General features: G+C 37.9%; 1 protein-coding gene and 1 long non-coding RNA gene across 4 annotated transcripts in view; one reads left to right on the forward strand and one right to left on the reverse strand.

Moving 5' to 3' along the window:
* LOC143247684 (uncharacterized) overlaps positions 1-23,913 on the reverse strand; it is a 179,849-nt gene extending 155,936 nt beyond the window's left edge. For both annotated transcript variants that reach the window (XM_076496077.1, XM_076496076.1), the window contains exon 1: positions 23,662-23,913. In XM_076496077.1, the coding sequence (XP_076352192.1) occupies positions 23,662-23,777 (116 nt within the window). In that variant the 5' untranslated portion in view covers positions 23,778-23,913. The remainder of the gene's footprint in view (positions 1-23,661) is intronic.
* LOC143247685 (uncharacterized) overlaps positions 1-25,477 on the forward strand; it is a 274,645-nt gene that overhangs the window by 165,382 nt on the left and 83,786 nt on the right. The gene's annotated exons all lie outside the window — the stretch shown is intronic.

The following is a 25,477-nucleotide window of genomic DNA, read 5'->3' on the forward strand; positions in this document are numbered from 1 at the left end:
GTTGTGTTTAGTGTATTGTTCAACTGTTTCACCTGTCTCAACAAGGTTTTAAACGGTACATTCTGTTGTGTTTAGTGTATTGTTCAACTGTTTCACCTGTCTTCACAAGGTTTTTAACGGTACCTTCTGTTATGTTTAGTGTATTGTTCAACTGTTTCACCTGTCTCCACAAGGTTTTTAACGGTACCTTCTGTTATGTTTAGTGTATTGTTCAACTGTTTCACCTGTCTTCACCAGGTTTTTAACGGTACCTTCTGTTGTGTTTAGTGTATTGTTCAACTGTTTCACCTGTCTTCACAAGGTTTTTAACGGTACCTTCTGTTATGTTTAGTGTATTGTTCAACTGTTTCACCTGTCTTCACAGGTTTTTAACGGTACCTTCTGTTATGTTTAGTGTATTGTTCAACTGTTTCACCTGTCTCCACAAGGTTTTTAACGGTACCTTCTGTTGTGTTTAGTGTATTGTTCAACTGTTTCACCTGTCTCCACAAGGTTTTTAACGGTACCTTCTGTTATGTTTAGTGTATTGTTCAACTGTTTCACCTGTCTTCACCAGGTTTTTAACGGTACCTTCTGTTGTGTTTAGTGTATTGTTCAACTGTTTCACCTGTCTCCACAAGGTTTTCAACGGTACCTTCTGTTGTGTTTAGTGTATTGTTCAACTGTTTCACCTGTCTTCACCAGGTTTTTAACGGTACCTTCTGTTGTGTTTAGTGTATTGTTCAACTGTTTCACCTGTCTCCACAAGGTTTTTAACGGTACCTTCTGTTGTGTTTAGTGTATTGTTCAACTGTTTCACCTGTCTTTTTTAACACAAGGTTTTTAACGGTACCTTCTGTTGTGTTTAGTGTATTGTTCAACTGTTTCACCTGTCTTCACAAGGTTTTTAACGGTACCTTCTGTTATGTTTAGTGTATTGTTCAACTGTTTCACCTGTCTCCACAAGGTTTTCAACGGTACCTTCTGTTATGTTTAGTGTATTGTTCAACTGTTTCACCTGTCTTCACCAGGTTTTTAACGGTACCTTCTGTTATGTTTAGTGTATTGTTCAACTGTTTCACCTGTCTCCACAAGGTTTTCAACGGTACCTTCTGTTGTGTTTAGTGTATTGTTCAACTGTTTCACCTGTCTTCACCAGGTTTTAACGGTACCTTCTGTTATGTTTAGTGTATTGTTCAACTGTTTCACCTGTCTTCACAAGGTTTTAACGGTACCTTCTGTTATGTTTAGTGTATTGTTCAACTGTTTCACCTGTCTTCACAAGGTTTTTAACGGTACCTTCTGTTGTGTTTAGTGTATTGTTCAACTGTTTCACCTGTCTTCACAAGGTTTTTAACGGTACCTTCTGTTGTGTTTAGTGTATTGTTCAACTGTTTCACCTGTCTCCACAAGGCTTTTAACGGTACCTTCTGTTGTGTTTAGTGTATTGTTCAACTGTTTCACCTGTCTCCACCAGGCTTTTAACGGTACCTTCTGTTGTGTTTAGTGTATTGTTCAACTGTTTCACCTGTCTCCACAAGGTTTTTAACGGTACCTTCTGTTGTGTTTAGTGTATTGTTCAACTGTTTCACCTGTCTTCACAAGGTTTTAACGGTACCTTCTGTTGTGTTTAGTGTATTGTTCAACTGTTTCACCTGTCTTCACATGGTATTTAACGGTACCTTCTGTTGTGTTTAGTGTATTGTTCAACTGTTTCACCTGTCTTCACCAGGTTTTTAACGGTACCTTCTGTTATGTTTAGTGTATTGTTCAACTGTTTCACCTGTCTCCACAAGGTTTTTAACGGTACCTTCTGTTATGTTTAGTGTATTGTTCAACTGTTTCACCTGTCTTCACCAGGTTTTTAACGGTACCTTCTGTTATGTTTAGTGTATTGTTCAACTGTTTCACCTGTCTTCACCAGGTTTTTAACGGTACCTTCTGTTATGTTTAGTGTATTGTTCAACTGTTTCACCTGTCTTGTCTTCACAAGGTTTTAACGGTACCTTCTGTTGTGTTTAGTGTATTGTTCAACTGTTTCACCTGTCTCCACAAGGTTTTAACGGTACCTTCTGTTATGTTTAGTGTATTGTTCAACTGTTTCACCTGTCTCCACAAGGTTTTTAACGGTACCTTCTGTTGTGTTTAGTGTATTGTTCAACTGTTTCACCTGTCTTCACAAGGTTTTTAACGGTACCTTCTGTTGTGTTTAGTGTATTGTTCAACTGTTTCACCTGTCTTCACAAGGTTTTAACGGTACCTTCTGTTATGTTTAGTGTATTGTTCAACTGTTTCACCTGTCTCACAAGGTTTTTTAACGGTACCTTCTGTTATGTTTAGTGTATTGTTCAACTGTTTCACCTGTCTCCACAAGGTTTTAACGGTACCTTCTGTTGTGTTTAGTGTATTGTTCAACTGTTTCACCTGTCTTCACAAGGTTTTTAACGGTACCTTCTGTTATGTTTAGTGTATTGTTCAACTGTTTCACCTGTCTTCACCTTCTGTTGTGTTTAGTGTATTGTTCAACTGTTTCACCTGTCTCCACGGTTTTAACGGTACCTTCTGTTATGTTTAGTGTATTGTTCAACTGTTTCACCTGTCTTCACAGGTTTTTAACGGTACCTTCTGTTATGTTTAGTGTATTGTTCAACTGTTTCACCTGTCTCCACAAGGTTTTAACGGTACCTTCTGTTGTGTTTAGTGTATTGTTCAACTGTTTCACCTGTCTTCACCAGGTTTTAACGGTACCTTCTGTTATGTTTAGTGTATTGTTCAACTGTTTCACCTGTCTTCACAAGTTTTAACGGTTTCTGTTGTGTTTAGTGTATTGTTCAACTGTTTCACCTGTCTTCACAAGGTTTTTAACGGTACCTTCTGTTGTGTTTAGTGTATTGTTCAACTGTTTCACCTGTCTCCACAAGGTTTTTAACGGTACCTTCTGTTATGTTTAGTGTATTGTTCAACTGTTTCACCTGTCTCCACAAGGTTTTAACGGTACCTTCTGTTATGTTTAGTGTATTGTTCAACTGTTGCACCTGTCTCCACAAGGTTTTAACGGTACCTTCTGTTGTGTTTAGTGTATTGTTCAACTGTTTCACCTGTCTCCACAAGGTTTTAACGGTACCTTCTGTTGTGTTTAGTGTATTGTTCAACTGTTTCACCTGTCTCCACAAGGTTTTAACGGTACCTTCTGTTGTGTTTAGTGTATTGTTCAACTGTTTCACCTGTCTTTTTTAACAACGGTACCTTCTGTTGTGTTTAGTGTATTGTTCAACTGTTTCACCTGTCTTCACAAGGTTTTTAACGGTACCTTCTGTGTTTAGTGTATTGTTCAACTGTTTCACCTGTCTTCACAGGTTTTTAACGGTACCTTCTGTTCACAAGGTTTTTAACGGTACCTTCTGTTGTGTTTAGTGTATTGTTCAACTGTTTCACCTGTCTCCACAAGGTTTTTAACGGTACCTTCTGTTATGTTTAGTGTATTGTTCAACTGTTTCACCTGTCTTCACAAGGTTTTAACGGTACCTTCTGTTATGTTTAGTGTATTGTTCAACTGTTTCACCTGTCTTCACACAGGTTTTAACGGTACCTTCTGTTGTGTTTAGTGTATTGTTCAACTGTTTCACCTGTCTTCACAAGGTTTTAACGGTACCTTCTGTTATGTTTAGTGTATTGTTCAACTGTTTCACCTGTCTCCACAAGGTTTTTAACGGTACCTTCTGTCATGTTTAGTGTATTGTTCAACTGTTTCACCTGTCTTCACCAGGTTTTAACGGTACCTTCTGTTATGTTTAGTGTATTGTTCAACTGTTTCACCTGTCTTCACAAGGTTTTAACGGTACCTTCTGTTATGTTTAGTGTATTGTTCAACTGTTTCACCTGTCTTCACAAGGTTTTAACGGTACCTTCTGTTGTGTTTAGTGTATTGTTCAACTGTTTCACCTGTCTCCACAAGGTTTTAACGGTACCTTCTGTTGTGTTTAGTGTATTGTTCAACTGTTGTGTTTAGTGTATTGTTCAACTGTTTCACCTGTCTCCACCAGGTTTTAACGGTACCTTCTGTTGTGTTTAGTGTATTGTTCAACTGTTTCACCTGTCTCCACAAGGTTTTAACGGTACCTTCTGTTATGTTTAGTGTATTGTTCAACTGTTTCACCTGTCTTCACAAGGTTTTTAACGGTACCTTCTGTTATGTTTAGTGTATTGTTCAACTGTTTCACCTGTCTTCACAAGGTTTTTAACGGTACCTTCTGTTATGTTTAGTGTATTGTTCAACTGTTTCACCTGTCTTCACAAGGTTTTAACGGTACCTTCTGTTGTGTTTAGTGTATTGTTCAACTGTTTCACCTGTCTTCACAAGGTTTTTAACGGTACCTTCTGTTATGTTTAGTGTATTGTTCAACTGTTTCACCTGTCTCCACAAGGTTTTAACGGTACCTTCTGTTATGTTTAGTGTATTGTTCAACTGTTTCACCTGTCTTCACAAGGTTTTAACGGTACCTTCTGTTGTGTTTAGTGTATTGTTCAACTGTTTCACCTGTCTCCACCGGTACCTTCTGTTGTGTTTAGTGTATTGTTCAACTGTTTCACCTGTCTTCACAAGGTTTTAACGGTACCTTCTGTTATGTTTAGTGTATTGTTCAACTGTTTCACCTGTCTTCACAAGGTTTTAACGGTACCTTCTGTTATGTTTAGTGTATTGTTCAACTGTTTCACCTGTCTTCACAAGGTTTTTAACGGTACCTTCTGTTGTGTTTAGTGTATTGTTCAACTGTTTCACCTGTCTTCACAAGGTTTTAACGGTACCTTCTGTTGTGTTTAGTGTATTGTTCAACTGTTTCACCTGTACAAGGTTTTAACGGTACCTTCTGTTGTGTTTAGTGTATTGTTCAACTGTTTCACCTGTCTCCACAAGGTTTTAACGGTACCTTCTGTTGTGTTTAGTGTATTGTTCAACTGTTTCACCTGTCTCCACAAGGTTTTAACGGTACCTTCTGTTGTGTTTAGTGTATTGTTCAACTGTTTCACCTGTCTTCACAAGGTTTTTAACGGTACCTTCTGTTATGTTTAGTGTATTGTTCAACTGTTTCACCTGTCTTCACAAGGTTTTAACGGTACCTTCTGTTGTGTTTAGTGTATTGTTCAACTGTTTCACCTGTCTTCACAAGGTTTTTAACGGTACCTTCTGTTATGTTTAGTGTATTGTTCAACTGTTTCACCTGTCTTCACAAGGTTTTAACGGTACCTTCTGTTGTGTTTAGTGTATTGTTCAACTGTTTCACCTGTCTTTTAACACAAGGTTTTAACGGTACCTTCTGTTGTGTTTAGTGTATTGTTCAACTGTTTCACCTGTCTCCACAAGGTTTTAACGGTACCTTCTGTTGTGTTTAGTGTATTGTTCAACTGTTTCACCTGTCTCCACAAGGTTTTAACGGTACCTTCTGTTGTGTTTAGTGTATTGTTCAACTGTTTCACCTGTCTTCACAAGGTTTTAACGGTACCTTCTGTTGTGTTTAGTGTATTGTTCAACTGTTTCACCTGTCTCCACAAGGTTTTAACGGTACCTTCTGTTGTGTTTAGTGTATTGTTCAACTGTTTCACCTGTCTTCACCAGGTTTTTAACGGTACCTTCTGTTATGTTTAGTGTATTGTTCAACTGTTTCACCTGTCTTCACAAGGTTTTTAACGGTACCTTCTGTTATGTTTAGTGTATTGTTCAACTGTTTCACCTGTCTTCACCAGGTTTTTAACGGTACCTTCTGTTATGTTTAGTGTATTGTTCAACTGTTTCACCTGTCTTCACAAGGTTTTAACGGTACCTTCTGTTATGTTTAGTGTATTGTTCAACTGTTTCACCTGTCTTCACAAGGTTTTTAACGGTACCTTCTGTTGTGTTTAGTGTATTGTTCAACTGTTTCACCTGTCTGGTTTTAACGGTACCTTCTGTTGTGTTTAGTGTATTGTTCAACTGTTTCACCTGTCTTCCAAGGTTTTAACGGTACCTTCTGTTGTGTTTAGTGTATTGTTCAACTGTTTCACCTGTCTCCACAAGGTTTTAACGGTACCTTCTGTTGTGTTTAGTGTATTGTTCAACTGTTTCACCTGTCTTCACAAGGTTTTAACGGTACCTTCTGTTATGTTTAGTGTATTGTTCAACTGTTTCACCTGTCTCCACAAGGTTTTAACGGTACCTTCTGTTGTGTTTAGTGTATTGTTCAACTGTTTCACCTGTCTTCACAAGGTTTTTAACGGTACCTTCTGTTATGTTTAGTGTATTGTTCAACTGTTTCACCTGTCTCCACAAGGTTTTTAACGGTACCTTCTGTTGTGTTTAGTGTATTGTTCAACTGTTTCACCTGTCTTCACAAGGTTTTAACGGTACCTTCTGTTAGTGTATTGTTCAACTGTTTCACCTGTCTCCACAAGGTTTTAACGGTACCTTCTGTTAAGTGTATTGTTCAACTGTTTCATCTGTTTTCACAAGGTTTTTAACGGTACCTTCTGTTGTGTTTAGTGTATTGTTCAACTGTTTCACCTGTCTCCACCAGGTTTTTAACGCTACCTTCTGTTATGTTTAGTGTATTGTTCAACTGTTTCACCTGTCTCCACAAGGTTTTTTAACGGTACCTTCTGTTGTGTTTAGTGTATTGTTCAACTGTTTCACCTGTCTTCACCAGGTTTTTAACGGTACCTTCTGTTGTGTTTAGTGTATTGTTCAACTGTTTCACCTGTCTCCACAAGGTTTTTAACGGTACCTTCTGTTGTGTTTAGTGTATTGTTCAACTGTTTCACCTGTCTCCACAAGGTTTTAACGGTACCTTCTGTTATGTTTAGTGTATTGTTCAACTGTTTCACCTGTCTCCACAAGGTTTTTAACGGTACCTTCTGTTATGTTTAGTGTATTGTTCAACTGTTTCACCTGTCTTCACAGGTTTTTAACGGTACCTTCTGTTGTGTTTAGTGTATTGTTCAACTGTTTCACCTGTCTTCACAAGGTTTTTAACGGTACCTTCTGTTATGTTTAGTGTATTGTTCAACTGTTTCACCTGTCTCCACAAGGTTTTTAACGGTACCTTCTGTTGTGTTTAGTGTATTGTTCAACTGTTTCACCTGTCTTCACAAGGTTTTTAACGGTACCTTCTGTTGTGTTTAGTGTATTGTTCAACTGTTTCACCTGTCTCCACCAGGTTTTTAACGGTACCTTCTGTTGTGTTTAGTGTATTGTTCAACTGTTTCACCTGTCTTCACAAGGTTTTAACGGTACCTTCTGTTGTCTTTAGTGTATTGTTCAACTGTTTCACCTGTCTTCACAAGGTTTTAACGGTACCTTCTGTTGTGTTTAGTGTATTGTTCAACTGTTTCACCTGTCTTCACAAGGTTTTTAACGGTACCTTCTGTTATGTTTAGTGTATTGTTCAACTGTTTCACCTGTCTTCACAAGGTTTTAACGGTACCTTCTTGTCTCACAAGGTTTTAACGGTACCTTCTGTTGTGTTTAGTGTATTGTTCCACTGTTTCACCTGTCTTCACATGGTATTTAACGGTACCTTCTGTTGTGTTTAGTGTATTGTTCAACTGTTTCACCTGTCTTCACAAGGTTTTTAACGGTACCTTCTGTTATGTTTAGTGTATTGTTCAACTGTTTCACCTGTCTTCACAAGGTTTTTAACGGTACCTTCTGTTGTGTTTAGTGTATTGTTCAACTGTTTCACCTGTCTTCACAAGGTTTTAACGGTACCTTCTGTTGTGTTTAGTGTATTGTTCAACTGTTTCACCTGTCTCCACAAGGTTTTTAACGGTACCTTCTGTTATGTTTAGTGTATTGTTCAACTGTTTCACCTGTCTCCACAAGGTTTTTAACGGTACCTTCTGTTGTGTTTAGTGTATTGTTCAACTGTTTCACCTGTCTCCACAAGGTTTTAACGGTACATTCTGTTGTGTTTAGTGTATTGTTCAACTGTTTCACCTGTCTCCACAAGGTTTTTTTTAACGGTACCTTCTGTTGTGTTTAGTGTATTGTTCAACTGTTTCACCTGTCTTCACAAGGTTTTAACGGTACCTTCTGTTGTGTTTAGTGTATTGTTCAACTGTTTCACCTGTCTTCACCTTTTTAACGGTACCTTCTGTTATGTTTAGTGTATTGTTCAACTGTTTCACCTGTCTCCACAAGTGTTTTTCAACTGTTTCAACGGTACCTTCTGTTGTGTTTAGTGTATTGTTCAACTGTTTCACCTGTCTTCACCGGTACCTTCTGTTGTGTTTAGTGTATTGTTCAACTGTTTCACCTGTCTCCACAAGGTTTTTCAACGGTACCTTCTGTTCAACTGTTTCACCTGTCTTCACACACCTTCTGTTGGTTTTAACGGTACCTTCGGTACCTTCTGTTAGTGTTTAGTGTATTGTTCAACTGTTTCACCTGTCTCCACAAGGTTTTTAACGGTACCTTCTGTTGTGTTTAGTGTATTGTTCAACTGTTTCACCTGTCTTCACAAGGTTTTAACGGTACCTTCTGTTGTGTTTAGTGTATTGTTCAACTGTTTCACCTGTCTCCACAAGGTTTTAACGGTACCTTCTGTTGTGTTTAGTGTATTGTTCAACTGTTTCACCTGTCTTCACAAGGTTTTTAACGGTACCTTCTGTTATGTTTAGTGTATTGTTCAACTGTTTCACCTGTCTTCACAAGGTTTTAACGGTACCTTCTGTTGTGTTTAGTGTATTGTTCAACTGTTTCACCTGTCTTCACCAGGGTTTTAACGGTACCTTCTGTTATGTTTAGTGTATTGTTCAACTGTTTCACCTGTCTTCACAAGGTTTTAACGGTACCTTCTGTTGTGTTTAGTGTATTGTTCAACTGTTTCACCTGTCTTCACAAGGTTTTAACGGTACCTTCTGTTATGTTTAGTGTATTGTTCAACTGTTTCACCTGTCTCCACAAGGTTTTAACGGTACCTTCTGTTGTGTTTAGTGTATTGTTCAACTGTTTCACCTGTCTTCACAAGGTTTTAACGGTACCTTCTGTTGTGTTTAGTGTATTGTTCAACTGTTTCACCTGTCTTCACAAGGTTTTAACGGTACCTTCTGTTGTGTTTAGTGTATTGTTCAACTGTTTCACCTGTCTTCACAAGGTTTTAACGGTACCTTCTGTTATGTTTAGTGTATTGTTCAACTGTTTCACCTGTCTCCACAAGGTTTTTAACGGTACCTTCTGTTATGTTTAGTGTATTGTTCAACTGTTTCACCTGTCTTCACAAGGTTTTTAACGGTACCTTCTGTTGTGTTTAGTGTATTGTTCAACTGTTTCACCTGTCTCACACAAGGTTTTAACGGTACCTTCTGTTGTGTTTAGTGTATTGTTCAACTGTTTCACCTGTCTTCACCAGGTTTTAACGGTACCTTCTGTTGTGTTTAGTGTATTGTTCAACTGTTTCACCTGTCTCCACAAGGTTTTAACGGTACCTTCTGTTGTGTTTAGTGTATTGTTCAACTGTTTCACCTGTCTCCACAAGGTTTTTAACGGTACCTTCTGTTGTGTTTAGTGTATTGTTCAACTGTTTCACCTGTCTTCACAAGGTATTTAACGGTACCTTCTGTTGTGTTTAGTGTATTGTTCAACTGTTTCACCTGTCTTCACAAGGTTTTAACGGTACCTTCTGTTATGTTTAGTGTATTGTTCAACTGTTTCACCTGTCTTCACAAGGTTTTAACGGTACCTTCTGTTGTGTTTAGTGTATTGTTCAACTGTTTCACCTGTCTTCACCAGGATTTTAACGGTACCTTCTGTTATGTTTAGTGTATTGTTCAACTGTTTCACCTGTCTTCACAAGGTTTTTAACGGTACCTTCTGTTGTGTTTAGTGTATTGTTCAACTGTTTCACCTGTCTTCACAAGGTTTTAACGGTACCTTCTGTTGTGTTTAGTGTATTGTTCAACTGTTTCACCTGTCTCCACAAGGTTTTAACGGTACCTTCTGTTGTGTTTAGTGTATTGTTCAACTGTTTCACCTGTCTCCACCAGGCTTTTAACGGTACCTTCTGTTGTGTTTAGTGTATTGTTCAACTGTTTCACCTGTCTCCACAAGGTTTTTAACGGTACCTTCTGTTGTGTTTAGTGTATTGTTCAACTGTTTCACCTGTCTCCACAAGGTTTATAACGGTACCTTCTGTTGTGTTTAGTGTATTGTTCAACTGTTTCACCTGTCTTCACAAGGTTTTTAACGGTACCTTCTGTTGTGTTTAGTGTATTGTTCAACTGTTTCACCTGTCTTCACATGGTATTTAACGGTACCTTCTGTTGTGTTTAGTGTATTGTTCCACTGTTTCACCTGTCTTCACCAGGTTTCTAACGGTAATTTCTGTTATGTTTAGTGTATTGTTCAACTGTTTCACCTGTCTCCACAAGGTTTTTAACGGTACTTTCTGTTATGTTTAGTGTATTGTTCAACTGTTTCACCTGTCTTCACCAGGTTTTAACGGTACCTTCTGTTATGTTTAGTGTATTGTTCAACTGTTTCACCTGTCTTCACAAGGTTTTTAACGGTACCTTCTGTTATGTTTAGTGTATTGTTCAACTGTTTCACCTGTCTTCACAAGGTTTTAACGGTACCTTCTGTTGTGTTTAGTGTATTGTTCAACTGTTTCACCTGTCTCACAAGGTTTTTTCAACGGTACCTTCTGTTGTGTTTAGTGTATTGTTCAACTGTTTCACCTGTCTTCGGTACCTTCTGTTATGTTTTGTATTGTTCACGTCTCCACCAGGTTTTAACGGTACCTTCTGTTGTGTTTAGTGTATTGTTCCACTGTTTCACCTGTCTTCACATGGTATTTAACGGTACCTTCTGTTGTGTTTAGTGTATTGTTCAACTGTTTCACCTGTCTTCACCAGGTTTTTAACGGTACCTTCTGTTATGTTTAGTGTATTGTTCAACTGTTTCACCTGTCTTCACAAGGTTTTAACGGTACCTTCTGTTGTGTTTAGTGTATTGTTCAACTGTTTCACCTGTCTTCACAAGGTTTTAACGGTACCTTCTGTTGTGTTTAGTGTATTGTTCAACTGTTTCATCTGTCTTCACAAGGTTTTTAACGGTACCTTCTGTTATGTTTAGTGTATTGTTCCACTGTTTCACCTGTCTCCACAAGGTTTTAACGGTACCTTCTGTTGTGTTTAGTGTATTGTTCAACTGTTTCACCTGTCTTCACAAGGTTTTTAACGGTACCTTCTGTTGTGTTTAGTGTATTGTTCAACTGTTTCACCTGTCTCCACAAGGTTTTAACGGTACCTTCTGTTGTGTTTAGTGTATTGTTCAACTGTTTCACCTGTCTTCACATGGTTTTTAACGGTACCTTCTGTTGTGTTTAGTGTATTGTTCAACTGTTTCACCTGTCTCCACAAGGTTTTTAACGGTACCTTCTGTTATGTTTAGTGTATTGTTCAACTGTTTCACCTGTCTTCACCAGGTTTTTAACGGTACCTTCTGTTGTGTTTAGTGTATTGTTCAACTGTTTCACCTGTCTCCACAAGGTTTTAACGGTACCTTCTGTTATGTTTAGTGTATTGTTCAACTGTTTCACCTGTCTTCACAAGGTTTTAACGGTACCTTCTGTTATGTTTAGTGTATTGTTCAACTGTTTCACCTGTCTCCACAAGGTTTTTAACGGTACCTTCTGTTGTGTTTAGTGTATTGTTCAACTGTTTCACCTGTCTTCACCAGGTTTTTAACGGTACCTTCTGTTATGTTTAGTGTATTGTTCAACTGTTTCACCTGTCTCCACAAGGTTTTTAACGGTACCTTCTGTTGTGTTTAGTGTATTGTTCAACTGTTTCACCTGTCTTCACCAGGTTTTAACGGTACCTTCTGTTATGTTTAGTGTATTGTTCAACTGTTTCACCTGTCTTCACAAGGTTTTAACGGTACCTTCTGTTGTGTTTAGTGTATTGTTCAACTGTTTCACCTGTCTCCACAAGGTTTATAACGGTACCTTCTGTTGTGTTTAGTGTATTGTTCAACTGTTTCACCTGTCTTCACAAGGTTTTAACGGTACCTTCTGTTGTGTTTAGTGTATTGTTCAACTGTTTCACCTGTCTTCACAAGGTTTTAACGGTACCTTCTGTTGTGTTTAGTGTATTGTTCAACTGTTTCACCTGTCTTCACAAGGTTTTAACGGTACCTTCTGTTGTGTTTAGTGTATTGTTCAACTGTTTCACCTGTCTTCACAAGGTTTTAACGGTACCTTCTGTTGTGTTTAGTGTATTGTTCAACTGTTTCACCTGTCTCCACAAGGTTTTAAACGGTACCTTCTGTTATGTTTAGTGTATTGTTCAACTGTTGCACCTGTCTCCACAAGGTTTTCAACGGTACCTTCTGTTGTGTTTAGTGTATTGTTCAACTGTTTCACCTGTCTTCACATGGTATTTAACGGTACCTTCTGTTGTGTTTAGTGTATTGTTCAACTGTTTCACCTGTCTTCACCAGGTTTTTAACGGTACCTTCTGTTATGTTTAGTGTATTGTTCAACTGTTTCACCTGTCTCCACAAGGTTTTTAACGGTACCTTCTGTTATGTTTAGTGTATTGTTCAACTGTTTCACCTGTCTTCACCAGGTTTTTAACGGTACCTTCTGTTATGTTTAGTGTATTGTTCAACTGTTTCACCTGTCTTCACAAGGTTTTTAACGGTACCTTCTGTTGTGTTTAGTGTATTGTTCAACTGTTTCACCTGTCTTCACCAGGTTTTTAACGGTACCTTCTGTTATGTTTAGTATATTGTTCAACTGTTTCACCTGTCTTCACAAGGTTTTAACGGTACCTTCTGTTGTGTTTAGTGTATTGTTCAACTGTTTCACCTGTCTCCACAAGGTTTTAACGGTACCTTCTGTTGTGTTTAGTGTATTGTTCAACTGTTTCACCTGTCTCACAAGGTTTTAACGGTACCTTCTGTTGTGTTTAGTGTATTGTTCAACTGTTTCACCTGTCTTCACAAGGTTTTTAACGGTACCTTCTGTTGTGTTTAGTGTATTGTTCAACTGTTTCACCTGTCTTCACAAGGTTTTAACGGTACCTTCTGTTGTGTTTAGTGTATTGTTCAACTGTTTCACCTGTCTTCACCAGGTTTTTAACGGTACCTTCTGTTATGTTTAGTGTATTGTTCAACTGTTTCACCTGTCTCCACAAGGTTTTCAACGGTACCTTCTGTTGTGTTTAGTGTATTGTTCAACTGTTTCACCTGTCTTCACCAGGTTTTAACGGTACCTTCTGTTATGTTTAGTGTATTGTTCAACTGTTTCACCTGTCTTCACAAGGTTTTAACGGTACCTTCTGGTTTTGTATTGTTCAACGGTACCTTCTGTTTCTGTTTAGTGTATTGTTCAACTGTTTCACCTGTCTCACCTGTCTTCACAAGGTTTTAACGGTACCTTCTGTTATGTTTAGTGTATTGTTCAACTGTTTCACCTGTCTCCACAAGGTTTTTAACGGTACCTTCTGTTATGTTTAGTGTATTGTTCAACTGTTTCACCTGTCTCCACAAGGTTTTAACGGTACCTTCTGTTGTGTTTAGTGTATTGTTCAACTGTTTCACCTGTCTTCACAAGGTTTTTAACGGTACCTTCTGTTATGTGTGTATTGTTCAACTGTTTCACCTGTCTCCATTTTAACGGTACCTTCTGTTAAGTGTATTGTTCAACTGTTTCACCTGTCTCCACAAGGTTTTAACGGTACCTTCTGTTGTGTTTAGTGTATTGTTCAACTGTTTCACCTGTCTTCACCCTTCTGTTATGTTTAGGTTTTTCAACGGTACCTTCTGTTGTGTTTAGTGTATTGTTCAACTGTTTCACCTGTCTTCACAAGGTTTTAACGGTACCTTCTGTTATGTTTAGTGTATTGTTCAACTGTTTCACCTGTCTCCACAAGGTTTTCAACGGTACCTTCTGTTGTGTTTAGTGTATTGTTCAACTGTTTCACCTGTCTTCACCAGGTTTTTAACGGTACCTTCTGTTATGTTTAGTGTATTGTTCAACTGTTTCACCTGTCTCCACAAGGTTTTAACGGTACCTTCTGTTATGTTTAGTGTATTGTTCAACTGTTTCACCTGTCTCCACAAGGTTTTAACGGTACCTTCTGTTATGTTTAGTGTATTGTTCAACTGTTTCACCTGTCTTCACATGGTATTTAACGGTACCTTCTGTTGTGTTTAGTGTATTGTTCCACTGTTTCACCTGTCTTCACCAGGTTTCTAACGGTAATTTCTGTTATGTTTAGTGTATTGTTCAACTGTTTCACCTGTCTCCACAAGGTTTTTAACGGTACCTTCTGTTATGTTTAGTGTATTGTTCAACTGTTTCACCTGTCTTCACAAGGTTTTAACGGTACCTTCTGTTATGTTTAGTGTATTGTTCAACTGTTTCACCTGTCTTCACAAGGTTTTAACGGTACCTTCTGTTGTGTTTAGTGTATTGTTCAACTGTTTCACCTGTCTCCACAAGGTTTTTAACGGTACCTTCTGTTGTGTTTAGTGTATTGTTCAACTGTTTCACCTGTCTTCACAAGGTTTTAACGGTACCTTCTGTTGTGTTTAGTGTATTGTTCAACTGTTTCACCTGTCTTCACAAGGTTTTAACGGTACCTTCTGTTGTGTTTAGTGTATTGTTCAACTGTTTCACCTGTCTTCACCAGGTTTTAACGGTACCTTCTGTTATGTTTAGTGTATTGTTCAACTGTTTCACCTGTCTTCACAAGGTTTTTAACGGTACCTTCTGTTATGTTTAGTGTATTGTTCAACTGTTTCACCTGTCTTCACAAGGTTTTAACGGTACCTTCTGTTATGTTTAGTGTATTGTTCAACTGTTTCACCTGTCTTCACCAGGTTTTAACGGTACCTTCTGTTATGTTTAGTGTATTGTTCAACTGTTTCACCTGTCTCCACCAGGTTTTTAACGGTACCTTCTGTTGTGTTTAGTGTATTGTTCAACTGTTTCACCTGTCTTCACAAGGTTTTAACGGTACCTTCTGTTGTGTTTAGTGTATTGTTCAACTGTTTCACCTGTCTTCACAAGGTTTTTAACGGTACCTTCTGTTATGTTTAGTGTATTGTTCAACTGTTTCACCTGTCTTCACAAGGTTTTAACGGTACCTTCTGTTATGTTTAGTGTATTGTTCAACTGTTTCACCTGTCTTCACAAGGTTTTAACGGTACCTTCTGTTGTGTTTAGTGTATTGTTCAACTGTTTCACCTGTCTTCACATGGTTTTAACGGTACCTTCTGTTGTGTTTAGTGTATTGTTCAACTGTTTCACCTGTCTTCACAAGGTTTTAACGGTACCTTCTGTTGTGTTTAGTGTATTGTTCAACTGTTTCACCTGTCTTCACAAGGTTTTAACGGTACCTTCTGTTGTGTTTAGTGTATTGTTCAACTGTTTCACCTGTCTTCACCAGGTTTTTAACGGTACCTTCTGTTGTGTTTAGTGTATTGTTCAACTGTTTCACCTGTCTTCACAAGGTTTTAACGGTACCTTCTGTTGTGTTTAGTGTATTGTTCAACTGTTTCACCTGTCTTCACCAGGTTTCTAACGGTACCTTCTGTTATGTTTAGTGTATTGTTCAACTGTTTCACCTGTTTCCACAAGGTTTTAACGGTACCTTCTGTTATGTTTAGTGTATTGTTCAACTGTTTCACCTGTCTTCACCAGGATTTTAACGGTACTTTCTGTTATGTTTAGTGTATTGTTCAACTGTTTCACCTGTCTTCACCAGGATTTTAACGGTACCTTCTGTTATGTTTAGTGTATTGTTCAACTGTTTCACCTGTCTTCACCAGGTTTTTAACGGTACCTTCTGTTGTGTTTAGTGTATTGTTCAACTGTTTCACCTGTCTTCACATGGTTTTAACGGTACCTTCTGTTGTGTTTAGTGTATTGTTCAACTGTTTCACCTGTCTTCACCAGGTTTTTAACGGTACCTTCTGTTATGTTTAGTGTATTGTTCAACTGTTTCACCTGTCTCCACCAGGTTTTTAACGGTACCTTCTGTTGTGTTTAGTGTATTGTTCAACTGTTTCACCTGTCTTCACAAGGTTTTTAACGGTACCTTCTGTTGTGTTTAGTGTATTGTTCAACTGTTTCACCTGTCTTCACCAGGTTTTAACGGTACCTTCTGTTATGTTTAGTGTATTGTTCAACTGTTTCACCTGTCTTCACAAGGTTTTTAACGGTACCTTCTGTTGTCTTTAGTGTATTGTTCAACTGTTTCACCTGTCTTCACATGGTATTTAACGGTACCTTCTGTTGTGTTTAGTGTATTGTTCCACTGTTTCACCTGTCTTCACATGGTTTTAACGGTACCTTCTGTTATGTTTAGTGTATTGTTCCACTGTTTCACCTGTCTCCACAAGGTTTTAACGGTACCTTCTGTTGTCTTTAGTGTATTGTTCAACTGTTTCACCTGTCTTCACATGGTATTTAACGGTACCTTCTGTTGTGTTTAGTGTATTGTTCAACTGTTTCACCTGTCTCCACAAGGTTTTAACGGTACCTTCTGTTGTGTTTAGTGTATTGTTCAACTGTTTCACCTGTCTTCACAAGGTTTTTAACGGTACCTTCTGTTGTGTTTAGTGTATTGTTCAACTGTTTCACCTGTCTCCACAAGGTTTTTAACGGTACCTTCTGTTATGTTTAGTGTATTGTTCAACTGTTTCACCTGTCTTCACCAGGTTTTTAACGGTACCTTCTGTTGTGTTAAGTGTATTGTTCAACTGTTTCATCTGTCTCCACCAGGCTTTTAACGGTACTTTCTGTTATGTTTAGTGTATTGTTCAACTGTTTCACCTGTCTTCACAAGGTTTATAACGGTACCTTCTGTTATGTTTAGTGTATTGTTCAACTGTTTCACCTGTCTTCACCAGGTTTTTAACGGTACCTTCTGTTGTGTTTAGTGTATTGTTCAACTGTTTCATCTGTCTTCACCATGTTTTTAACAGTACCTTCTGTTATGTTTAGTGTATTGTTCAACTGTTTCACCTGTCTCCACAAGGTTTTTAACGGTACCTTCTGTTATGTTTAGTGTATTGTTCAACTGTTTCACCTGTCTTCACCAGGTTTTAACGGTACCTTCTGTTATGTTTAGTGTATTGTTCAACTGTTTCACCTGTCTTCACAAGGTTTTTAACGGTACCTTCTGTTGTGTTTAGTGTATTGTTCAACTGTTTCACCTGTCTCCACAAGGTTTTAACGGTACCTTCTGTTGTGTTTAGTGTATTGTTCAACTGTTTCACCTGTCTTCACAAGGTTTTTAACGGTACCTTCTGTTGTGTTTAGTGTATTGTTCAACTGTTTCACCTGTCTTCACATGGTTTTTAACGGTACCTTCTGTTGTGTTTAGTGTATTGTTCAACTGTTTCACCTGTCTTCACAGGTTTTTAACGGTACCTTCTGTTGTCTTTAGTGTATTGTTCAACTGTTTCACCTGTCTTCACAAGGTTTTTAACGGTACCTTCTGTTGTGTTTAGTGTATTGTTCCACTGTTTCACCTGTCTTCACATGGTTTTTAACGGTACCTTCTGTTATGTTTAGTGTATTGTTCAACTGTTTCACCTGTCTCCACAAGGTTTTTAACGGTACCTTCTGTTGTCTTTAGTGTATTGTTCAACTGTTTCACCTGTCTTCACATGGTTTTTAACGGTACCTTCTGTTGTGTTTAGTGTATTGTTCAACTGTTTCACCTGTCTTCACATGGTTTTTAACGGTACCTTCTGTTGTGTTTAGTGTATTGTTCAACTGTTTCACCTGTCTCCACAAGGTTTTTAACGGTACCTTCTGTTATGTTTAGTGTATTGTTCAACTGTTTCACCTGTCTTCACCAGGTTTTTAACGGTACCTTCTGTTATGTTTAGTGTATTGTTCAACTGTTTCACCTGTCTTCACAAGGTTTTAACGGTACCTTCTGTTGTGTTTAGTGTATTGTTCAACTGTTTCACCTGTCTTCACCAGGTTTTAACGGTACCTTCTGTTATGTTTAGTGTATTGTTCAACTGTTTCACCTGTCTTCACAAGGTTTTTAACGGTACCTTCTGTTGTGTTTAGTGTATTGTTCAACTGTTTCACCTGTCTCCACCAGGCTTTTAACGGTACCTTCTGTTGTGTTTAGTGTATTGTTCAACTGTTTCACCTGTCTTCACAAGGTTTTAACGGTACCTTCTGTTGTGTTTAGTGTATTGTTCAACTGTTTCACCTGTCTTCACAAGGTTTTTAACGGTACCTTCTGTTGTGTTTAGTGTATTGTTCAACTGTTTCACCTGTCTTCACAAGGTTTTTAACGGTACCTTCTGTTGTGTTTAGTGTATTGTTCAACTGTTTCACCTGTCTTCACCAGGTTTTTAACGGTACCTTCTGTTATGTTTAGTGTATTGTTCAACTGTTTCACCTGTCTCCACAAGGTTTTCAACGGTACCTTCTGTTGTGTTTAGTGTATTGTTCAACTGTTGCACCTGTCTTCACAGGTTTTTAACGGTACCTTCTGTTATGTTTAGTGTATTGTTCAACTGTTTCACCTGTCTTCACACCTTCTGTTGGTTTTAACGGTACCTTCTGTTGTGTTTAGTGTATTGTTCAACTGTTTCACCTGTCTTCACCAGGTTTTAACGGTACCTTCTGTTATGTTTAGTGTATTGTTCAACTGTTTCACCTGTCTTCACAAGGTTTTTAACGGTACCTTCTGTTATGTTTAGTGTATTGTTCAACTGTTTCACCTGTCTCCACAAGGTTTTTAACGGTACCTTCTGTTATGTTTAGTGTATTGTTCAACTGTTTCACCTGTTTCCACAAGGTTTTAACGGTACCTTCTGTTGTGTTTAGTGTATTGTTCCACTGTTTCACCTGTCTTCACCAGGTTTCTAACGGTACCTTCTGTTATGTTTAGTGTATTGTTCAACTGTTTCACCTGTCTCCACAAGGTTTTTAACGGTACCTTCTGTTATGTTTAGTGTATTGTTCAACTGTTTCACCTGTCTCCACAAGGTTTTAACGGTACCTTCTGTTGTGTTTAGTGTATTGTTCAACTGTTTCACCTGTCTTCACCAGGTTTTAACGGTACCTTCTGTTGTGTTTAGTGTATTGTTCAACTGTTTCACCTGTCTTCACCAGGTTTTTAACGGTACCTTCTGTTATGTTTAGTGTATTGTTCAACTGTTTCACCTGTCTCCACCAGGCTTTTAACGGTACCTTCTGTTGTGTTTAGTGTATTGTTCAACTGTTTCACCTGTCTTTACCAGGTTTTTAACGGAACCTTCTGTTATGTTTAGTGTATTGTTCAACTGTTTCACCTGTTTCCACAAGGTTTTTAACGGTATTTTCTGTTATGTTTAGTGTATTGTTCAACTGTTTCACCTGTCTCCACAAGGTTTATAACGGTACCTTCTGTTATGTTTAGTGTATTGTTCAACTGTTTCACCTGTCTTCACCAGGTTTTTAACGGTACCTTCTGTTGTGTTTAGTGTATTGTTCAACTGTTTCACCTGTCTTCACCATGTTTTTAACAGAACCTTCTGTTATGTTTAGTGTATTGTTCAACTGTTTCACCTGTCTCCACAAGGTTTTTAACGGTACCTTCTGTTATGTTTAGTGTATTGTTCAACTGTTTCACCTGTCTTCACCAGGTTTTTAACGGTACCTTCTGTTATGTTTAGTGTATTGTTCAACTGTTTCACCTGTCTTCACAAGGTTTTTAACGGTACCTTCTGTTGTGTTTAGTGTATTGTTCAACTGTTTCACCTGTCTCCACATGGTTTTTAACGGTACCTTCTGTTGTGTTTAGTGTATTGTTCAACTGTTTCACCTGTCTTCACATGGTTTTTAACGGTACCTTCTGTTGTGTTTAGTGTATTGTTCAACTGTTTCACCTGTCTTCACATGGTTTTTAACGGTACCTTCTGTTGTGTTTAGTGTATTGTTCAACTGTTTCACCTGTCTTCACACAGGTTTTTTAACGGTACCTTCTGTTATGTTTAGTGTATTGTTCAACTGTTTCACCTGTCTTCACAAGGTTTTAACGGTACCTTCTGTTATGTTTAGTGTATTGTTCAACTGTTTCACCTGTCTTAACACCCAGGTTTTTAACGGTACCTTCTGTTATGTTTAGTGTATTGTTCAACTGTTTCACCTGTCTTCACCAGGTTTTTAACGGTACCTTCTGTTATGTTTAGTGTATTGTTCAACTGTTTCACCTGTCTCCACCAGGATTTTAACGGTACCTTCTGTTGTGTTTAGTGTATTGTTCAACTGTTTCACCTGTCTTCCACAAGGTTTTAACGGTACCTTCTGTTGTGTTTAGTGTATTGTTCAACTGTTTCACCTGTCTTCACCAGGTTTTTAACGGTACCTTCTGTTATGTTTAGTGTATTGTTCAACTGTTTCACCTGTCTTCACCAGGTTTTAACGGTACCTTCTGTTATGTTTAGTATATTGTTCAACTGTTTCACCTGTCTTCACAAGGTTTTTAACGGTACCTTCTGTTATGTTTAGTGTATTGTTCAACTGTTTCACCTGTCTTCACATGGTTTTTAACGGTACCTTCTGTTGTGTTTAGTGTATTGTTCAACTGTTTCACCTGTCTTCACATGGTTTTAACGGTACCTTCTGTTGTGTTTAGTGTATTGTTCAACTGTTTCACCTGTCTTCACATGGTTTTTAACGGTACCTTCTGTTGTGTTTAGTGTATTGTTCAACTGTTTCACCTGTCTTCACCAGGTTTTTAACGGTACCTTCTGTTGTGTTTAGTGTATTGTTCAACTGTTTCACCTGTCTTCACCAGGTTTTTAACGGTACCTTCTGTTGTGTTTAGTGTATTGTTCAACTGTTTCACCTGTCTTCACCAGGTTTTTAACGGTACCTTCTGTTATGTTTAGTGTATTGTTCAACTGTTTCACCTGTCTTCACAAGGTTTTTAACGGTACCTTCTGTTATGTTTAGTGTATTGTTCAACTGTTTCACCTGTCTCACCAGGTTTTTAACGGTACCTTCTGTTATGTTTAGTGTATTGTTCAACTGTTTCACCTGTCTTCACCAGGTTTTTAACGGTACCTTCTGTTATGTTTAGTGTATTGTTCAACTGTTTCACCTGTCTCCACAAGGTTTTTAACGGTACCTTCTGTTGTGTTTAGTGTATTGTTCAACTTTTACATCGTATATGTTGATATGTTATTGTACTGGTTGTGAAACTGTTCTAATTAAAATGTTAAGAGGATTATTCATGATACTTAATAATAATAATAACAATACTTATAATATTAATAATTATAATAATAATTTTAACAATAATAATAATAATAACAATAATAATAGTAATAATAATAGCTTCTTTTAATTTTGTCGTTCTTTTAGTTGCTACCTTTCTTTTGATTGAGTGGTCAATCAGTTGTTTTATGTTTGGTTTTGGAACACGCGCGTGAGTTCGGAACAGGCAGTTCATTGTGTCGCTCTGTTCTTCACAACAAACGAACATTCATGTGTTGTCTTCAATAGAATGTCAAACTGTTCAACAGTCGCATATTTGCACGTTCTAACAAAATGTGTTAAACCGGGAACCATAAGTTAAATTCGTTCTCATGGCTCACATGTTGGCTTGAACTATGAATTTTGTAAATCGCGGAGGAATTTGAGTCAGTCCGCGACAACACAAAATAGTTCCCACTTGAGAATATGTAAGTTTAAAGCTAATCATTGGTCCTTTAGCACAATGAGCTGCTGACTGACCACTGGTAACCAGATTAAAATTGGCAGACAGCCTTGATAGGTTTGCACAAAACATAAATTATTCGTGGTGAATAGAAACCCACTTGATGGAAAAATGTATTCTGAAGACAGTTGATACGGGTATTAAAACTTTTATTAAAATAAAGTACAGAACAACGTTTCGACTTTCGTAGATCATCTTCAGTTTAATAAAGGGAGTTTGAAACATGTCTTAGGGACGAAAGTATAAACGGGTACGATATTGTAGGGGGGCGTTGCAATTAGATGTTTAGTTATTAATTAATACAGGTACAAAGTAGGGAAACAAATACAAACGAACACAAAATCAATGAAATAAAACCAATACAAATGAACACATTCATACCTATACAAATTAATAACCTAACATCTTGCAGCGCCCCCTACATTCTCGTACCCGTTTACACCCTCGTCCCTGAGACATGCGCCCAGCAACTGTCAGTTGCAAACTCTTTTTTAACCCGAAGATGACCTACGAAAGTCGAAATATTGCTCTCGCCTTTATTTTAACATAAATTATGTTCTCGACTTCATTTTAACATAAATTATATTCTCGAATGATTTTATTGGTTAACTCCAGTTGTTACTTATTGACATCATTTAGAGACATATTGAATACTTTCTTCTTATTGGATATGATTCATCTCTGGTTTTAATTCATCTACCAATAGGAACTTCTCTGTGATTGAAATTACGATAATCAGACGATTTGTGCTCGATAAAATGGTGTATGTTTTCCTCTGCAAGTGCGACACTAGCGCCATATTTCACACAAAAACACATTCACACGATACGCCCCTCATTGACTATAGAACAGCTTCGATATTATAACTACTGTCCAATTCTACACAGAAAAGTCTTTTATTTGAGCAAATTAAGATATTTGCAAAGAAAAGAATAATAATCTACTGTGAAATAGAAAAGGTTAAAATTTTAACAGCTTAAGATACAACACGTAAGTTAGAGTATACGTCAGAGATAAGTTTTAACATTTTATTACGTTACGTTTGTTTGGTTTTTTTTTGGTTTTTAAATTTTGCACAAAGCTACACGAGGTCTATATGCGCTAGTCGTCCCTCATTTAGCAGTGGAAGACTAGAGGGAAGGCAGCTAGTCATCACCACCCACCCCCAAGTCTTGGGCTACTCTTTTACCAACAAATAGTGGGATTGACTGTTACATTATAACGCCCCCACGTCTGAAAGGGTGAGCATGTTAGTTGTGACGAGGATTCGAACCCGTGACCCTCAGATTACGAGTCGAATGCCTTAGCCCACCTGGCCATGCCGGGGCCTATCACGTTAAGATGTACTTTAAAAAAATCGGTCTACATTTTTATTAACCAGACGAAACTAAAACGGAGGTAAGTAACAACGTGATTCGCACATTAAAACCACAGTTTGTCAGTTTGATTACATCAAAATCAGGTTTTACTTTTCTTAATCAAATCAGAAAGTCCATGCGGCGGGTTTAGGTTTCCTAATTTATTACCTGTTGGCTACCTAAACCTTGATCTCATTCTATTATTATGAGGTGTACAAACTTGGCAACCTTTACAGGAGAGAGAGAGAGAAAAAAAAAAAAAGAGGCAAAACAGCACGTGATTGCGGCACGCGCCATGTGCACAGGGTCTGAGTGGGGGTATGCTCCCCTCAGACAAACCTAAAACAACGCCATTTCCTGCATATTGGACAATATGATAAATGGAAACGACGCTTTTCTTGCGTGTGACTTTGGTGCCGCTGAGAAACACAAGGAAAATAGATGATAATATGTAAAATGGTCTGATTTTTTCCTACAGTTAGGACTAAAAGAAAAACAAGGACTATATTGCGATAGTCAAGTCCTTGTGGCCTTACTTCAACAGAGTACAGAGACATTATTATATGTTTAGTTCCCTGGACAACGAATTGAAAGCCTCGCTACATACCTGCGTTCTGAAAGAAGCTCTTCTCTGAGACTGCGGCTGGGCCGGATGAACCGGTAGATGGAGCCCCGGGCGCGGTGGTTTGGTTGGGGCTTATCTACTGTGATTGAACTCGACATGGCCGTCGGCCGTCAAAACCGAGTCGAGCTGTAACAGATAAAGATCTGGCATCCTTTGGAACTGAATCTGATGGTTCCCAGAAGACGACCTGTTGCACCAAATGTCTCTGTGAATGTCTTCGCTGTGTCTCTTTCACTCTCCACTACACCACAACTCACACAGACTTGCAATGAACATTCATTTTCAACGAGCATCACGCGGCCCAGTTGAACAGTTCAAAAACCTTTCATTGGCTGTTTAGGCCGTTTGCACAATTCATGATTGGTTGGCTGCAAGAAGCAGTGAGAAGTTAGCTACACGTGACGTGACACATTTGTTTCACGAGCTCTGAGCGAGCGAGTGTTGTTATTGTTATGGTGAAATAACAGAAAGACATTAAAAGCAAATTGACCGAAATGGCTTTTAAGGTGTTTTGGTCACTTGTCCACTTAGCCATGGACTGTTTACAGATAATACGGAAAATATACGGATATATAATAATATCTTAATTTTGGTGTACTTGAAGAATATGTTATAATAGTATAAACTCTAGATTATGCATGGTTCACACACTCACTTCTTTAAGTTGACAGAATAGTCAAATTCCAAAGTCTTATAAATATCACTGTTAAACGAGTTGCACTTATGAATTAATTCAGCACTAAATAAATATATATATAAAATAGTGATTAAAACTTTCCGTGAATTTATCACGATTATAATGCTATGAAATTGTCAAACACGTATCACTCACTCTTCACGATATTGTAATTGTAGTCCTGACGGATAGATAGCACTAGTTATGCAGCATTTTTCAAAATGGTTGACGCTGTAAACTGGGTGTAATGGGGTTAGTTGTGATGACAGAATTTGAAGCACACTTTATATACAAGTAAGACTTTGTGTAAATCTACATGAAAACTCCGTCTATAATTATATAACATTGATTGTATCAGTCCATAATATGGACAAGACCTTAAAATTACATCGTGTGTGTGAAAAATTCTGTGTTACTTAAGTAGATTCTCCTCCGCTGGTACAGCGGTAAGTCTACGGATTTACAAGGCTAAAATCAGGGGTTCGATTCTCCTCGGTGGTCGCAGCAGATAGTCCGATGTGGCTTGGCTATGAAAAAACACACACACACACATAAATAAAACCCCATGTAACCAGAACACAACACAATTAGTGCGGACTCTGTAGCGACATCTTGCGGTGTAAAAGTCAACCAAACTACAATACCAAGAACCAGAAGTTTTAAACAATAAAAAGTACCAACATTATCATAAAAAGAAAACCAAGTAATATGAAAAATGTGGAACAGAAATAAAAGAGCAAAAATCTACTGTTAGGAAGGAAGAATAAGTCGAAGTACCTGACCTTCCTAGGCCTAAAAACATCGTACCAAATCCCATAATTGTATTACAAAGACATTATTCCTGAATTCACTCAATACTAGATGTCGTTTTTATTGTTTATGTGCACGAGGCATTTGATCTCCAAAGTCATTAGCTATGTAAACTCTGAAAACTTTATTATTAAGCACAAAGGGCTATCTGTGCTCAGCCCACCACGAACCCGCTTTTCAGCATCGTAAGTCCGCCACTGTGCCACTGGGGGGCGCTCTGAAAGTGTACACATCCAAGTGTACTTTTCTTAGTTCTGCGTCTTTGTATTGATAATTATGATTGAAGACTGTATAAGTTTTATAATGATTATT

Source organism: Tachypleus tridentatus, chromosome 3 (assembly GCF_004210375.1).
Source record: "Tachypleus tridentatus isolate NWPU-2018 chromosome 3, ASM421037v1, whole genome shotgun sequence".
Lineage (NCBI taxonomy): Eukaryota > Metazoa > Arthropoda > Merostomata > Xiphosura > Limulidae > Tachypleus > Tachypleus tridentatus.